Here is a 19096-nt window from a genome sequence, read left to right as displayed (position 1 = left end):
CTTCAATTGACTCACGCTTTCAACTATAAATCAAATGAACAAATACAGAACTCAACCGTTACAAATCGATATTACAAAAGAAAATACATAGCAATATTCTTTAACATTTCTAAGAAATTATCACTATGTAACTCATTATCCTTTTTAAAACTTATTTAAAGAAACCTAAAACAAATATAGAAGAAAAAACAGATAACTAAATGTAGAAACTTGTAAACAAGGGGAACAAACTCAACAATGAACATATGCATGTATGTGTGAGTATGTACGTATGTGTATGTGTTAAAAACAAGCAACATAGGTCATAAGATGAAACAATTTGTATAGAATGATATAAACGAAAACCAAAAAAGAAGAAAAAACCGGCAAGAAACTGTGGGAGGAGAAGTCTATTCACAAAGAAACGATGTTATTGACAAAATGCATGAAGTCAAGAAGAAAATATACACTAATCATTGTATTACTAGGGGGGGGGGAGGAAGTAGAAGCACAATCTGGAATGACAACAACAACAACAACAAAACATGGAAAACATTTACAGAAACTGGATAACTCGTTTTCTTTTTTACTATTTATAAATAAAGTATTTATATAAATGTATGTAGGAAAAATATTATTAAAGTATGATAATTGGAGCCATTGATGCTAATTGATTCAAATTCAAGTGTTGTCCATGCATTTCTATTAATGTAGCTACCATACTTGGAGTTTTATTTAATAAACACTCAGCGATACCTTTATAATCACGTCCTAATTTACCGATAGCATGACAAGCAAGTTGTATATCTACTGGACTCCAATAGGGATCCTATAAAATATATATATATACATTTCAAAAGAATTAACTAAGAGGTAACGATTATAAAAAACTAAACCAATTATTTACAATTCAGTGATCACTACCACTGAGTAATGTCATTCTTAACGCTGATCGAATTTAATCGACAGAATTAATACTGGTTACTACTTGGTGATTAAGCAATTTAAATAACACAGTCCTACAAGAGGTAAGTTGAAGGCCAAATAACTTAGTGATAGCGTCTGAGATTATGAAGCTGGGTGACCCACGTTCGAATCTCATAAAAGCATCAGCTTCTTCACAATTTCAGATATATCTCGCTCATAAGAGATAACTAAGACGAAAGCTAGGTTAAGCATAGTTGTCTATGAACTATCTCTAACCACCCAACCTATAATAATTATCTATAATAACTAATGATTTACACTGTTTAGTTATGAATTATCAAAATATGTTAAAATTCAATTAATATTGTATGGCGAATTTTATCGATTAGGTAATAATACATGGTCAGTAAACTTTGCATAGCTCGATATCATGGTTCACCTTGTTAGACATTGGATAGTTGGCTGAAAATAATCATTAAAGAAACTGATAATTAGGTCAATAGTGACTCAAAATAACCCAGTTGTATTGTATTCCGTTGAGTTACTGAATGATAAATATCTAAATGTTTGAGTAACCGTCCATGTTAAGATGAAACAGATATTATCAGTGAGGCTATTAACTTTTGGTTCAGAAGATAATCTGACTGTATATTACAACTCATTTCCATAGTTACATTTGATGCAGTGTGTGACTTTAGAGGTTCATGTACGATTGGTTTCATATATCAATTTACTTCAAATATCAAGACTAATATTAAAAACACACTACAACATGTTTGCATCTAGCCAAATTTCTCTGACTTTCATGTGACATAGTCAATAAACATAGACTTTTTATAGGTTCAGGACTGACGAAGCTAACTAGCTGGATGGTGAAACTCTGACAGCTAAATACCATGACAACTACTACAAGTTAGAGGAAAATGATGTAAAAAATCAAAGGATAATCTGAGATTTTACAGTTAACATCAAGGAATGGACTTAGTCAACCGCTGAAAATCAGGAAGCACTGGATTGCTGTTTTGTTTCGGCACGAGACTTTTCAGAAGTGCACATCTGCGACCCCAACTGAGGATGGAACTTTAGACATTCAGTCGTTATTTAATTTGTGATTTTAACTATAAACTTCAACAATCCCCATAAACCACATGTGTAATAAATAATAAACTGAAGGGCAGAGATTCCAATGTCTGACCACACTAATATGAGTCTTGTCTCATTTGATTGGAATCTAGACAGGCCATTAGTATTGTTCATCCTCATAGAATAGTTATTAGTCGTAGTTATTAAATCAAAATATATGATTAATAGACTGAATTACTAACGCTGTGAATTGTTATACTATCGAATTTATAATAGATTTGAACCACATTCTTTGGAATGTTCAAAAATTAAGTTACAATGAAGTATAACAAGCATATATAATATCAGAATAGTTAAAATCTCCACTTACAATAGGCAGTGAAGGAGGTCGTAACGAAGTGATACCATTCAGGAGTTGAGTTTCTCGTTGAGCAAGCTTTAAATAAATCAAACTCAAAGTTAGACATAGCAATAAGGAAGTATCTACACAAAACTAATGTGAATAAATTCAAATGAAATCACACTAGACTAATGAAAGAACAAAAGATTAGCGCTGTGGATATACTACACATTATAAGATGTAAGAAATATAGATTCCGGCAGATATAATGAGGACACAATAAAATCCCACAAACTTATTCAGTGGAAGCCTGAGAGTGTTTAAAACATTTAGTTGTCCATGACTGAGATTACAATTAGGAATAAATTAGCCGGTTGCTGGAAATGTCGAACCCTATTTCCTTACACTATTTAGCTAAATTCTATACATATAAATACACACCAACTTCAATCACGGTATAGAAGAGTGATGCATATTTATGTCTGATCTCTCTGATTTGCTGCCATGTAAATTTAAGCTGTTTACTTCCCAGCTAGTAAAAAGTTTTTAAAAAGTATGATGAATATGTAATTTGTGCTACACATTTTCTTTTCCCTCCATCTAGAACACATTCTAGATATTATGACTATACAGTTCAAAATTATTTTTACCACAATATAATACTCAACATATCAAGATAACATAAGCTTGGGCATAACCCACTTAGAATCTTTGATGCAACCATATGAATGATAAGTCAAAGGGCTAAAAGTATAGAAAAACAAAAGACGGAATTGATCTGTGTTGTTAAGTTAAATACATGGGTCATTTCACCAAAACCAACTTTTCACAGCGTTTGATAGGATTACCTAAAATGGCTTAGCAAAGGACGGTGTATATTAATTACAGTCTATAAACTCCAACATTTAGCAAATTCAAGGTAATCATAAGAAAATAACAATTTTATACATTTACCTCATTCCCTTCATCAACTTGTTTACATAATGTCTGTAATGTACTATTCAACTGATCGATTTCTTGATTATATTGGTCAGCTGTGTAATGACATACTCGAAGAAATTGTCTATGTGAATGATACACTCCAGAAGGTAATGTTGGTCTGTAAATAGATTGGTTTGTTTTTGTTTAGTTTTTTTGTTGGAAAAAAACAAAACAAAAGAATTATGAAAGATAGTCAAAAGAGGGCAAATGAAGAAACAATACATACGTGATGAGCGCCGAAGGGTTAATAATAATAATAATTATAATAAGCAAAGATGGATGGTGGCTAGCAGTGGAATACAGAACGCGCGTTCCGTCCTATTCGGGACATGTCAGCTGGATGTACCTGCATCCTGATATACACACCGAGACTCGAACCCAGTACCGTTGTTCTCATAAGAAGCTAACAGAATAATATTTTCATTTAGGAGACCAGATGGACCAATATAAGCAGCTTATGATTTAGTATAGATCTGTATCGATTTTTCACGGACTTAATCACGCGTGTACAAAGGGAAAAAAATAGCAATATTTAATTGCACAGTAACATTGGATGAATATTGAAGTTCATGATGTTCCCAATCAAGTGTCCAACAAGTCGTAAACTGTGATTTAGAATAAATGTAAAATTCTGTCGCATTAGCCTTTGTACTTACTTATACCTATTACTGCACGTGGAGTAGCATAGGCCGGCCACCAGTATTCTCCATCGAACTTTGTCATAGACAATCCTTTCCAACTGCTATTCATTTTTTTGATATCTGGTTCCGATTCCCCGGGGTAATATGTTCCTTGATGTTCCTCTTTTCCTTTCCCTTCAAGATTTCAAGTTAGCCCTTGCCACGTGATGCAGTCTGACGATTTTCGCAATTTATGTGTTATCCACCTCCAGCGTATTTTCCTAATTTTCTCTTCAGCTGAAATCAGCCTTCGTAAACTTCCTTAAATACATTCTCAAATTGTTAAGCTATATCCTTTGTTTAGTGTCTTTATAATTTAAACAAATCAATGCATATAATACTTGTTTGAAATTCATAATTCATTTTAACCTTAATTTTAATGAAGGTTACTCAATGACCATCACTAAATAATTGATGAGTTTTAGAATTAAATTTTAAGAAACTAAAACACTTTATTTTATTTATTTATTTAAACACATCAATATTGGTACAAGTGGGTACCAGATACATATGCGCCGCAAAAATCGCATTTGATTTGTGTGAGGGCTGTGATACTGCTCAGGTGCCCAAACTGAAACAGGTGGTTTTCTTAGGGGACCACACCCGGAACCTTTGACTTAAAGGTCTAATCCACAAGGCAGTGGAACATCGTGAGGAGATGCAGTACCATGGTAGCCGGTGACCAACGATTGATTCATACACCACTTGTTCCCTCAGGATACTGGAGCCAGCCCATGTGCACCATTGGTTTGGAATCAGGGTTTTCCAACTCCCCTAGATGGACTTTCCGTGTCCATCAACCCGGTTAAAACGCCGGATACTCGCTTTTCGTCCTCTCAATTACGTAAACAACACCCGTAGTGCGAGAAGGCATTGGGTAGGACTTCCCTGGCAGAGGTTATATATTCACGTGGCCATGCGAGAGCATTCAAGAGGGAGAGCGGACTCTCACCCCTCTCGGCCGTACCAGGGCAAATATGTTTAGGACTAATTATAAAATGTTTAAAAGTATCCATACTTTGAAGTTAGTCCCAAATTATTAGAGTACACTGATAACTATGCATTTATAGTTCTCACAGTAATAAAAGGCATGACCAAAAGGGTAACTATCAAAAAAGATGCGTATCTATAAAACTAATCAGTGATAAAAAAAAGAAAGAAAATAACCTTTTTAATGGTGTGAAGTATGTTCAATTTACCCACTGTTCCTTTGCCTTACAAACCAATCGAAAACGTATTTTCCTAAGCATATGATGAGTCTACACTCTTAACAAATACTGTAATTTAATAATAAATTGTTATTGTTATTACCCTAGCCATGTTATCTTGTATGTCTATTTCGAACAGTTAGGATATAATCTATAAAAAGGGAAAAAAAAGAATTCAGAACCTAAACATTTTATCATTTTGTTTACACATTAATGAAATAATACCTTATGGTATGTGGTGTTGCAGCAAAAAAAATACCTCTTCTGGAATTACGTACACCAGGATTAATACCGGTATGCATTTCAGCTGACATTTTGTTGTTCTCACGTAAATGACTACTATTATTAGAAGTTATAGCGGCTGATGTTACAGCTGCAATCTCTTCTTCAAAACGTGCATGTTTACGTACAGATAAACGATTTGTTGGATTAAAATCATCTGGTAATAAATTTAATGATGATTGGGATAAAATAAATCCTGCAGTGGTAGATCGACTTTTACCGCCAACACCATGTTGTTTTCGACGTCTACGACCAGGTCCGTTGGAATCTTTTCTTACTTTACTCTGTTCATAGTCTAATACTTGTTCACTCCCTTCAATATTGGCTGCTATTGCGGAAGAAGATGGTGTACGCACTTCTGCCTCAGAATCCGATTGCATACTTGATGCACCACCACCACCAGGTTCGGTGTCTTGATTTGATTCTTCCGATTCCGGCAATACACAACCATGCAAAGTATCAAAATAACGTTTGATTTCTGCATCGACCGGATCATTCATATCTAAATCGATAGTATATTTCTATGTAAAATGAATATATATAGAAAAGAAATATGAGATAAATTCATTCAACTGAATTTTTGATCAAAATCCTAAGAATTCGCCTACCTACCGAGATGAAATATTCAAAACAAAAGGTAACTACTTATCTGTAAATCAAACGTGCTAAATAACGATGGTTAACTTATCTAATGTTATGCCCAGACATCATGTAAACGATCCTGACCATAGCCGCTATTCCAACATGATGGTCAGGCTTGCATATTGTGATGACTAATCGAGCTACGGTAACTGGAAGACCTGTTTCTTTGGGTCCCTGTCATGACAGGGGGTGTCCAAAGTTTGATATTGATACACGGTGTGCTACACAATAACCTTCCAACTGACTACTTGAGCGAAAACACAAGAGTGGGCGAGAAAGTTTGTTGGGTTACCGAATAAAATCTGCCAATACTCATTTATGTATATACCACTCCGATCCTTAGGAAATTGACCTATTTCTTAGCCAATGAGATGCACTTGTCCTTTAGGTCACTTATGATTGCCATTGATCGACCTCTTCGCTAGAGTACTTCTGACCAGTCCTAATATGCTAGGTAAATCGGTTAGAGATAGGTAAAAAGTGGAAGGAACAAACTCATGGTCCGAGGACGAAGTCATACTCTTAACTGTGTAGAAGAGTGTGACAACAGCAAGATGTTTCCTTCAGATATGCAAAATCTTCAGAAATACTGCCTCCTTACAAAAAAACAACGGGGTCAACCTTAAAAATAGCAAACTGCGATTAATTTGAACCGTCTAATTGTTGAGTGTTGTTACATATGACTTCAGAAATTCCTTAAAGCTTGATATTTAAGTATGTGTTTTGAAGGTGAGGATAATTCGCGCGAAAAAGACAACTAACGGGCAAATATGCTTAACAAAGTTGGATTTTAGGTAGCAGTGGAGTCATGGAAGCGTATTTCGTCCTATTTCGCACTTGTCAGACGAATGTATCTGGATTTCAGCGATGATGATCATACTGAGACTTAAACTCAATACATCCTGCTTCGAACTCCGACATATTATCCGATGAGCTACTAGGTTCAGATAGACACTTATTATTCAACGGCAATGAATTTATTTGCAAGCATTTGTATTTTTACATTATTGAAGTTAACATATGCAACTGACCAATTTTTATTGGCATACAAAATGCGAAACAATACTCTTAGCGTTATTTTGATCTACTGTAGGACAGTGAAAATTACTTTTATTCTAAATAAAACAAAAATAGTTGGACAACTTTATTTTATACGGGTCGATAATATCAGTGACTACAAATAAAGTATATGACAAAAACTATGATATGTTGAAATCTAAGCAACTTTTCGGTTTCTATTTACCATCACCTACTAAGTGCATATTTTTCTACCCAGCTTTAAGTAACACATTTTGCATGAATGGTACATTATACTAGCTGACATTAATACCAAAGTAGCTCCCGAATGCCCTGGTGCGGCCAAGGGTGGAGAGAGTCAGCTCTCTCTCTCAAAATGCTCTCACATGACCACGCGTACACGACCACTGCCAGGAAAGTCCTACACACTGCCTTCTCCCGGCGGGAATGTTTTCTACAAAATCAAGAGGACGAAAAGCGAATGTCTGGCGCTTTAACCAGACTGGTGGGTATGGAGGGTTCATTTAGTAGATTTGAAAAACCCTGATTCCAAACCAATGGTGCACATGAGTTCCAGGATCCTGAGGGAACAAAAGGCGTATGAACCAATTGTTGGTCGCCAGCTACCGTGGGACTGCATCTCCTAAAGTTGCACCACTGCCTTGTGGAGCATATATATTTGGCGTCTCCTTGTACCAATGCTTATGTGTTTAAATACACAAATAAATCCCGCATACTGATATAATTATTCAGTGATCTACAATTTACCATATACAGATATAGGATTATACATCTTCAAAACAAACTTGTTGAAAATAATTCTTTCTGTGCATAAATTATTTACGACTTCATAGGTATATTTAAATTTATATCTTTTCAGGTAACGATAATGAAAGTAGGAAACACATGTAAGCAAAACAAAAACTGCATAAGCAAGTCCCTGTTTGGATTCAGTAACTAAGTGGATAACGCGGTAGGTGTTTAATGTGAAATGTACTGGATTCGGGTATCAGTGTGAACATAAACATTGAGGCTCAGGTAAATCTACGTGATGAGTCTCAAACAGAGTGGAACTCGCATCCTAGTTTCTACTGCTAGCCACCATCCAACTCTGCTTTTAATGCTTGTGACCTAATAGAATTATTGAGGTGATCCTCACAGGATGTACATAAACCAAAAAGTGCTGATCAATTGCAGTTCATCATATAAACGGAAAGAATCAAACAACCAATACAAAATACACATTGAAAACCAGAACAATTAATAACAACAAAACAGCACACAACTAACTTTATGATTATTGGTCAATGTCTTTACAGGGACATTATCCGGTGGTGGTAAAATGCCTGGGATTAAATAACCACGTTTATATAAACTAGACCATTTAGGTCCATATAAACCCATATCATGCAATGTTTGTTGATTACGTTTATTAAGATAATAGAATAGGATTAATTCATTGACAGTACGATTAGGAAACTTTTAAAGGGAGAGAGATGGACAACAGTATAAAAATAGTTAAGTGATTATTGTTAAGTTTGTATTATTGAATAATTAGCAGAATAACCAGAATGAATTAATGCATATATTATGTAAATAAATGGATTGTGGTTGGCAGTAGTATTCAAGCCCTCATTAAAATGATATAAACATTATATCCATTGCACACGCTAGTGGATATCTGCATCCATTAGCTAAGGGGATAATCTGTACGGTGTTTAGTATGAAAGGTACTGGGTTTGAACCCTGATGTAAACATCAACACTGGGGTGTAGGTACGCTTAAATGATGAGCCCAAAAAAAGATGGAACGCATTCTGGATTCCATTACTGGCCACAAACCACCTATTTTATAAGGACCTGAGACAAAATGATTGTACCAAGGGGTAAAGTACTAGATGCACACGTCCCAATAGAGACTGGTTAATATTCGGTCGTGAATATCAACAATGGGATAATTCACACCCTTACTAAATGTGATATAGACAGATTTATGATTTAAATAAATTTAAGAGAGCTATCTAAATCATGAGTCGGTGTAACTTACAAAGTACAAGCTTATGCACTCAACATTGTGCCATATTGTTTGTGTGGAGAATAGCGATACTACCTTTTTCTAGCAGCCTAAACTGAAGTGAGCAAAGTGAGGTTCGAACCTGTGACCTACTGGTTGAAATTGAAGTGCACCAATCACTAAGTGGTTGTCTAAAACCTACCTGATTAACAATATATGTACTGTAGTTTCACGTACAACACTTTGTAGTGTATTATAATCTTTAAAATACTCACTTATCTAATTTGAACGATAAAGAGCATTAAAGTGTCAGATCATGTAAAAAAGCTCCACTAGTTAACTGTTTTAAAGAACCGACTAAATACTGTTTTTTACCATAAAAAAAGTGAGACTTTATTTCACCGAAAGGACATCTTTTGACTGAACCACTCTTTTTTGTTCTATATCTCGATGCGTATCTTCCGTCTATTTAAAAATTCCAATTAATTATGAGAAAATATATATTATAGGGATGAGCCTATCAGAATTGAGAACATGACTTTTAGGTGTTTGGGCCAAATTCACATATTGCTTATAGCGACCAGTAGAAATAATTTTGTATGGTTCATAAAACGTTTAAAATAATTGCGAGTAAAATGATAGTGCCAAACGCTCAATCTAGTCTCTATCAATCGTGTATGATAGACAAATCAACATTATGCTTAAATCAAAATCTTGAACCCACAGTTCTCAAGCAAACCTTAACTTGATGGGACTATATTTTATGCACAAATTAATCAGATGGAGTGTCTTACATTTCTGAGCAAAATTCATTTAGTCATATGGGTATAAACCACTTCTGCATATAATATAGCATTCTAACCCTAAAGGTTTGAGGAGACAGGTAATCTATAACCATAAGGACGAGTTTTTATGTCGTTGCTTTACCGATTTACAGATTAACCTGTAGAAAACTTTATAAATCCATTCAGTACGTAGAATCTATTTATACTTTGGAATATTATTGTTTTCTACTCCACAAACCAATCACTTACAAAGACCGGCTGAAAATTTGTCGAACTTGTTTCAAGTTCTTCCCTATACTATATAATTTTGTCTAATTATACTTGTTTACTTCAATAAATAAACCATTACTCCTGCCAATTCAGGTTTGACATGATCAATAAAGATGAATTATTATCAATTCATTGGTGACATTTCATGACTTATTAAAGTACTAACAGCCCCCAAAATGCCCTGGTACGGCCGAGAGTGGGGAGAGTCCACTCTCCCTCTCAAAATGCTCTCATATGGCCACGCGTATATACCCTCTGCCAGGGAAGTCCTACTCACTGCCTTCTCATACCAAAGGTGTTGTTTACAAAACTGAGAAGACGAAAAGCGAATGTCCGGCGTTTTAACCGGGTTGGTGGACACGGAAAGTCCATCTAGGGGAGTTGAAAAACCCTGATTCCAAACCAATGGTGCACATGGGCTGGCTCCAGTATCCTGAGTGAACAAATGGTGTATGAATCAATCGTTGGGCACGGGTTACCATGAGACTGCATTTCCGCACGGTGCTCCACTGCCTTGTGGATCAGATCTTTAGATCAAAGGCTCCGGGTGTGGTCCCCTAAGAAAACCATCTGCTTCAGTTTGGGCACCTGAGCAGTATCACAGCCCTCACACAAATCAAATGAGATTTTTGCGGCGCATATGTATCTGGTACCCACTTGTACCAATATTTATGTGTATAAATAAATAATAAATAAAGTACTAACAAATATACTACTGATTAGTGTAGATAAACAGTCCCCTTTAATTATGTTTATAAAATAAATGGATACTTACAAGTTTTTTTATTTGATGAAATTGTTTATTATAATAGTCGACAGATATAAAAAATATTTTTCGTTCAGATATTGTCCATTCATATTTGATTGGACTAAAATTGCATAAATCTGCTAAGGCATGATCAAAATCAATTTTATGCCATGTAAGTAAAGCAAGCGCTTGTTCTTCTGAATAACTTGATAAAACATAGAAATATATTTCTTTTTTAAAAAAAATAAATATGTCAACAAATAAAGATTATATGGTAGTTTTTGGCATAGAATTAGATTGAATCTCATTCAGTTAATAAGTTTACAAGTAATCAACCAATGAATAGTGATCAATAGTCGCTATGCTTAAAGAAATTACGAGATCCCTCAAATCGGCTAACAGAATGAAGACTCAGCGACACAATGACAAAATAAGCTAACTATTCCGATGTGTTACAGCCCCGCTGACTAGAGGGAGAAGTCCAGGTTCAGAAGAGGGAAAGTGTATTCTACAAACAGCCAGAAGTAGGAACAACAATAACAACCACAAGTCAAGTGTATATATACAGCATAAAAATACCCTTGAAGAACATCACAAAATAGCGTATTAAAAGGGACAACGAACCAATGACATTTAAGGTCCTGTCAAGTGGGAAATACAATAAGAAGGTGAAATGGGCGCTTTTGGTGCGAATACAAGAAATTCGGATTTCCAAAATAAAATTACAAAAATAAGATATTTACCAAATGAGTTTTGGGGATCTAACATTCCCAACAGTAGCGCGTTTGTTTAATCATTTGATGCTGATAGAACTTTTTCGATTAAATTACAATGTGATCATTAGTCTAAATGACTCAATGTAGCATGTTATATCTGTATGTGATGGATTGCAATGCCAGCCGAAAAACTCAGTGATAAGGTCTTACAATGAGCAGCTCAGGGTGCTGCGGCTTCTAATCTACCAAAGACTATTAGATCTATTAAGATTGTAAATACACCTTGATGATGAGTGGCAACTACTTCCAACCACCTAACATTTTATAGTTTTTTTTGTTCAAGAAAAACTTAACAAGCTTTACTACATGTCATCTGAAAGCATTAACTAAAATGGCTATCACTAAGCACCAATATGAATGATGAGAAACGATTGGAAACAAAATACTAAGGATGTATTTCATTCAATTTAGTGTAAATTTCAACGATGGTCAGTAGACGCATAGTACATCACAAATATTTATGAAATTTTGTTAAATACATCAATTGCTAACTTGTGCATATCATTATGTAAATTAACGTGATTTCCGACTGATCACCTAATGTACATTTGTGATGAAGACTACTTTAAGGAAACATTATTTATTTATTTATTTATTTAAACACATAAATATTGGTACAAGGAAGCACCAGATAAATATGCGCCTCACAAATCTCATTCGATTTGTGTGAGGGCCGTGATACTGCCCAGGTGCCCAGACTGAAGCAGGAACAAATAAGCAATTAAAAGATTTAAGAAACCATTTTGTAATTTGATAATGATTAATGAAATTTAAGAAGAGGCTGAACTGATATCAAACACAAACCAGCGCCCTATAAGATTACGTTTGAGGTTAAATACTAACTAAGCTTAGATATTTAACTGTTATTCACAAACCATAAGTTAGGGTTATTTACTAGACCGCATATGGTTACACATGTCATCATTTCATCACGGTAGTTGCTAGAAAAAAACAGGTCTTCCTAAGAGTTATAATTCACTTACGTAAGTAACTATTTGTGGATTGTTTTTGTTTGTAATAAATTCCTACTTATTGTAAAAAGCATAGAGATACTATCAAGAATATCACAACTAAGGCATTTTGGTACGCAACAAAATTTTTCATTGATTAATGTTTATTTTAAGCATGGTTTTATTTAAAACAAATAAATCAACTAGTAAAGTAATTAATCTAGGTTGACTGAGGCATAAGATATTAATCAATCTACATCACAAGATCATTATGAAACAAGTCTATAAAAGGTTGAATCACATGATATATATACGTACAGGTACTAAAATGTCAGACTGTATAGTAAACATTCAAAATAATCAACTAGACAGAGAAGTTAAAATTTAATTTAAGTTAACTATAAAACAATTTAATACATATTGTCATACATATATAGACATATTAAGACTGGGTGGTTTACCCATATTTTTCAGTAGCTGTATTCAAGAATTCCTCCAACTGATTATGGAAGCTTCCAGGTATTGGAAGCCATAAAGCAACTCCCCGATCTGGTTGATTCAAAACGCTTGGAGGTGGTTCACCATTGAAAGGCGGAAGGTCAGCTTGGAAATCTGTGCCGACTCGAATAATTGCATCTACAAAGTAGAAAAAGGCACCTTTAGTGATGTACACAGAGAATATGTCTGTGATTTCAGTGGGAAGTTTGTTACGGTTGTGACACCAAACTGACGTTTAGCTATTTTAAGATAGTCCAAGCCAACATAAAATGAGAGATACAAGCTTGCGAACAAATAATATGACTTAGTTATATCTATGTTCAAAGCGGCAGTCCCCCAATACAATAGTCAGTCAGTCACAACGTAGAACTTCGTACGTACATACATCAGTTCGAGCTGCCATACCACATTAGCACAGAGATTCAGTTGTCGATTCAAATCCCATAGTGGTAGAAGCAGTAGGAGTATAAGCATTATGTGAAAGATTTATTATTTTATTATTTTATTTAAACACAAATATTGGTACAAGGAAGCACCAGATACATATGCGCCGCAAAAATCTCATTTGATTTGTGTGAGGGCTGTGATACTACCCAGGTGCTCAAACTGAAACAGGTGGTTTTCTTAAAAGGCCACACCCCGAGCCTTCGACTTAAAGGTCTGATCCACAAAACAGTGGAGCATCGTAAGGAGATGCAGTACCATGGTAGCCGGTGACCAACGATTGATTTATACGCCATTTGTTCACTCAGGATACTGGAGCCAGCCCATTTGCACCATTGGTTTGGAATCAGGGTTTTCCAACTCCCCTAGGTGAACTCGCCATGTCCACCAACCCGGTTAAAGCGTCGGACATTCGCTTTTCGTCCTCTCAATTACGTAAACAACACCCGTAGTGCGAGAAGGCATTGGGTAGGACTTCCCTGGCAGAGGCTATATATTCACGTGGCCATGCGAGAGCATTTGGAGAGGGAGAGTGGACTCTCCCCACTCTCGGCCGTACCAGGGCATCTGGGGTTTGAAGATGTTATTGAAGGAGTATAATACAGTGAAATAAATTTAGGAGAAAAAAGATACAGACATGAAGAATTCAGAAGATTAGAATTTGGCAGAACACAAAGAGTGGATGCACCTTCGCCATTACAAACGATTTTGAGCCATGTCACCCAAGGTCTCTAACCATCGGTTGCTATCATCTCGCGAATCCCAACCAGGTAGTCTACACCTACCAACATGGCTCAGTCCAATTGTCAGTGACTTCATGGATTTGTGCCATGTTTTTGGTCTGGCCACTCCTGGCTTTCTTCCAACCTATTCCTACACCATGAAACATTGCACGTCGGGGCAGTCGGTGGTTGGGCATACGTAACACGTGTCCCAGCCATCTCAACTGATGAAGTTTCACTACTTCGTCAATTGATTTGCCATCCTTACCTAGTACCCGTTTCCTAACATCTACATTATTTACCCAGTGGTCCCAGGATATACGAGCAATAGTAGATAAGCTGAGGAAAGTTCGGTCAACAAATACATCTAATTTCCATTAGTGAATATAGACAACAATGTTTTAGATTAAGTGATCACACAGGAAGATACTGAAGAGATATTTTGAAATTAACAAGTAGAGGACACGTGAATGGGAAACTACCAAGTGGGGAGTGATAAGATATTGAATACTCCGAGGAAGATAAAGTAAGTATTGACAAACTGTAGTTATAATTAGTCTTTATGTTTATTCAGATATTCGTAAATGGGACTATCAACCACTTATAATGGTTAACAATGAAGACTGTAACATCCAAAAGGCTAAACTTATGAAACAGTGACTTTCGTAAATTTTTAAGAGCATCAAATGTTGGAGAAAGGGTTTTCTCACTAAGGTTCTAGGTATCTGAATAATTTATTTGTTTGAATACAAACATTGGGACAAGGAGGCACCAGATATATAAACGTCACACAATAAAAATGAGAATGAAGGGATAGAGAATGTGAAGTGCGTGTGACAAAAGGAAAAACAATAGTGAACAGGAATTAGTGTATGGGAGTGAAATAACAATAATACTACTACTAATAATAATAATGGGAGAAACAGTTCAGTTAGGGAAAATGCAACCAGAAAGAATCCTTTCAGTAAAAGAAGTAGCGATCGCTTTTATGAAGAAACCAAAAATAAAATCCCAGTAGGATCGCCAGCGGCTTCTATTCTGAACCATTTCTGATAAAATCTCAAGCTACTGTGTTGCACTATCGCCAGAACCCCAACCACCAGGTCGTGGAGGACCCACAAAAGTCAGTTCTGTACAGTTCTCTCGTACCGCGACACCGTGTTGTGCGCTAACCACCTTCACTTTTTCCAACCGGTTACAGCATCGGCAAATAATGTACGATTTGGCATTCACTGGGACGACATTCGTAGGACATGTCTAAGCCACCGAAGTCGGTGTTTCAAGATGGTGACACCAACTGACGTTTCATCGTTGTGCCCAAACACATGTTACCAAACCTCTGCATTACTAACATGGTGTTGCTCCTGGATGTTAACAACCATTCGGAGACAAGGATGATCAAACAGAGTTATCTGACATCCTGAAATCGGAGAAGCTGGGTTTCACAAGCATACAGCAAAACTGCTTTCAACGATACGTTGTAGACCCAACCTTTTATAGTCCAACTAGCAAAATTTAGCATTCAGGTGCGAGACTAAGGGTCCTGGACTCGATTCCTGACGGTGAAGTCGTGGGCGCATGCTCCTGAGGAAACCTATAGCACGGAAATATAGTGCTCCCATGTTTTTAATAGTTATCTAGGATTGTTTCGAGATCTCAATATTCCCTACAATTCTTATACTGGCAATCCTATTACTCTGAAGACAACTCAGTGGAAATAAATGGCTATTTAAAGTATTTTCTTTCAACTTTGGCTTTATCCTGAACCAATATTTTATCACTTTAGCCATTAAACATAACTTGGAGTCACTTTATTAAATGAGACAACCAAAATGGACACGTTTACCTGGGTCATATATTCCAAGTTGATAGGAATAGACTACTCAAACGAATACAAGTAGCTAGGTATTTTAAGTCTCTACAAAAATGTACTTGACAATTTGATATTTGTGTTTGGGTGGAAATATACTAGTGACACTTATGCACTACTTTGGACTTCATGAACTTCGTCATTGAAGCCTTAGGATATACATTCACGATGGTGTAAGTATTACCGTGACATTTATTTAGTACGAGGATGAATCATGTAAAGATGGGATTGGAAATCGTATAAACAAATATACATTCGGTCGACATTGACTTCGACACAACTGCATAGGTAGTGTTTAAAATGTGCTGTGATGAAAATAGCACCCAAAACCCAAAACATTGATGATCTATTCGTGAACAAAGCAACAAATCTTATTTGCACGGTAGTTGGCTTTAACTGCAATTAATTGGACTATATCTACTGATTATCTGTGGAAAGTGATTATACCAAGAGAAAAGTCCGAGGTTACGAATTCATACTGACAGCAAAGACGCAGCACATGCACCAAAAATATTGACACATGTTGTAGCTGCCTTACAGAACTCTTAGACAGTTTGATGAGGAAATGTTTAATATTTTATGAGTCACATAGATGAAGCCACATGGAATATCGCGGTATATAAAAGACTTTGATCTACAGGGCATGACAATACTCGTGAGTGAACCGAACTCAGCTATATGTTGACTAAAAGACTACTCAAATGATTCTACGTTGGACATTCAAACCTTTTTGATTTCTTCCTCATTATAGCATGTACTAAGATCGTATTAACGGAACGATTACTGCTATAATTCCGGAAAATAATTTTCGGGGTCATTACGTGGTTTAAAATAGAAACTGGGCTGGAACCAGTTGTTATTTCAGCTTCTTTGATGACCAGTAAATGAAAAGAACGACAATCGTCAAACAAACGGAGCCACACAAATGCCATCTTCGACAAACATAAGTATATGCAAATATGCACATAGATATTAAACATGGAATTTACTTTCGAAAGCATCTTGGTCAGAGTTCGAGAACGAATGTGAAAGGCGGCCACGAGTCAACACATTACTCATCTGGAATGTCTGTTCCCAATGATGACCTTGGGGTTTGTTCTACGTGAGTTATTTCCAATTATCAATATTTAAACTCATTCAGCTTTCAGCTAATAAATTGATTGACTCTGAGTACTTTGAAAATCTGATCTTAACCTGATAATTTCAAAAACAGTTGACAATTTCGCACCTTATTATGCTCATGAGTTCATCAAATGGCACGGTAAACAAAATTAGAAATCTGAATGATTTCATTTTGATTTTTAGCTTTCTTACAAGAGTTTTCCAAGTAGAAAATGGGTGATTTATCCTACGGAAAAAATCTCATGGTCTACAAGTTTTGAAGTTTCCATTGATCACCTTTTCAAAGTCGGTTTGAAGTACCTATATAATAATGTTATCTGATAAGATAAGCCATAGAAGACCCGATAAGTTACAACTTGGCTTTTTCGGTAAAATTTCGTTTATTTATTTAAGCCCTCTAAATATCATTTAATAATCTCAACCATCAGTATGGAACAGTCATCACCTTCTTAAAAACAGGTCTTAGAGAGCATCCACCATATTACTGACCAATTACTATTTTAATATGTCTGTAAAACCTCACAGACAGCTGTCAGAAAGACCCTAATGACAATATTCAGACTCATTATCGTGGTTTTATGCCTGAAGAGTTTTGTGTTTTACCTACTTGAAGTGTCTTATGTAGACTCCCTAAATGCCTAGGGGCGGGTCGCATTTTGTTGTTTCCGAAAAAGGTAAAATTATGAGCGACTTCTGGGAACTAACGATAAACTGTTGTTATATATTTTTATTGCATAACCATTCATTAAAAAGATTGTATTTATATATATTTTTAATATCATAGCACTTCATTTGACCTAATGACTACTATTATACGATTTACCTTTCTTAACTTATTTCTAACTTATCGGTCATAGTGTCCCACATTCACGGCCCTTTTTTGCTTCATCTTGTATATCTGGACTGAACCGGCTAGGTTAGATGAGAAGCTACCATACATAAAATCAACAAGGATTCAGAGTTGAATCAAGGCTGGTCGTGATGGTCAACGCGTTATTGGTCCATCATAGGGACAATACCATATTTATCAGTGTCCTGATTGGTGATTTTGCGCCGTGATGTTTGACAGACCATAGAACATTACACATTTTATTTGCCATCAAACAAGAGTCAATATTCTCACTACAAAACCCTGTACAAAAAGGCACTCTAAACAATAGATAATCTGTGGAATTCAAAATTTCAGACTGCTCCCAACTGAAAAGAGAGCACCTGCATCCACTTTTCATCGAGGATCATTCGTTAAGGATAAGCACAAATTTTGTGTTGTTCCTTCAGGGACTAGAAAGAATATAACCCTATGTGTTCCCAATATTAGGCTCCGGTTGAAAACAAAGGTTTGAGAATAATCAAATACTTGTCTAAACAGGCTAAATAATTTGTCAGTGATCACATACATAGAGGACGAATTACTTATAAATCCTCTCCTTAGAGACTGGTGTCCATCTTGGTGCATTAATGCACTGCGCTAAGTTTAACAATATAAACATGACCTATGAATGATCTTCTGACTGCTGCCATTTCTCGATGGCCACTTATTACGAAAGACGTCAAAATGTACGATATAATACAAGCTTATCTCAATAATGTGCTTAATAACTCTCTTACGGGACTGTTGTTCATTACTACAAGTGAGTCATTTTTCAGTTTTAAAAAACAGATACGATGAGCTAAAAGACAATTTAAAAATTTTTGTTGTTGGTATGTACTTTTGGTGGAAGTGGAATAACATTGAACTCTAGCACCATGACGATTTAAG

At 35.7% G+C, this 19096-nt stretch overlaps 1 protein-coding gene across 1 annotated transcript; it reads right to left on the bottom strand.

Moving 5' to 3' along the window:
- Nucleotides 1-51: 51 nt before the first annotated feature.
- Smp_064650 (putative rest corepressor (corest) protein) lies at nucleotides 52-17274 on the bottom strand (the record flags this gene model as incomplete). The annotated part of the gene is made up of 8 exons (XM_018799882.1): nucleotides 52-808; nucleotides 2360-2425; nucleotides 3284-3428; nucleotides 5424-6001; nucleotides 8430-8618; nucleotides 10983-11160; nucleotides 13143-13317; nucleotides 17205-17274. 8 exons carry the CDS (start codon nucleotides 17272-17274, stop codon nucleotides 617-619), a joined length of 1593 nt encoding a protein of 530 aa, XP_018653751.1. The 3' UTR covers nucleotides 52-616.
- Between the last annotated feature and the right edge of the window lie 1822 nt (nucleotides 17275-19096).

The sequence above is a fragment of the Schistosoma mansoni genome, chromosome W, assembly GCF_000237925.1.
Source record: "Schistosoma mansoni strain Puerto Rico chromosome W, complete genome".
Lineage (NCBI taxonomy): Eukaryota > Metazoa > Platyhelminthes > Trematoda > Strigeidida > Schistosomatidae > Schistosoma > Schistosoma mansoni.
This window is presented reverse-complemented; position numbering and strand designations above follow the sequence as displayed.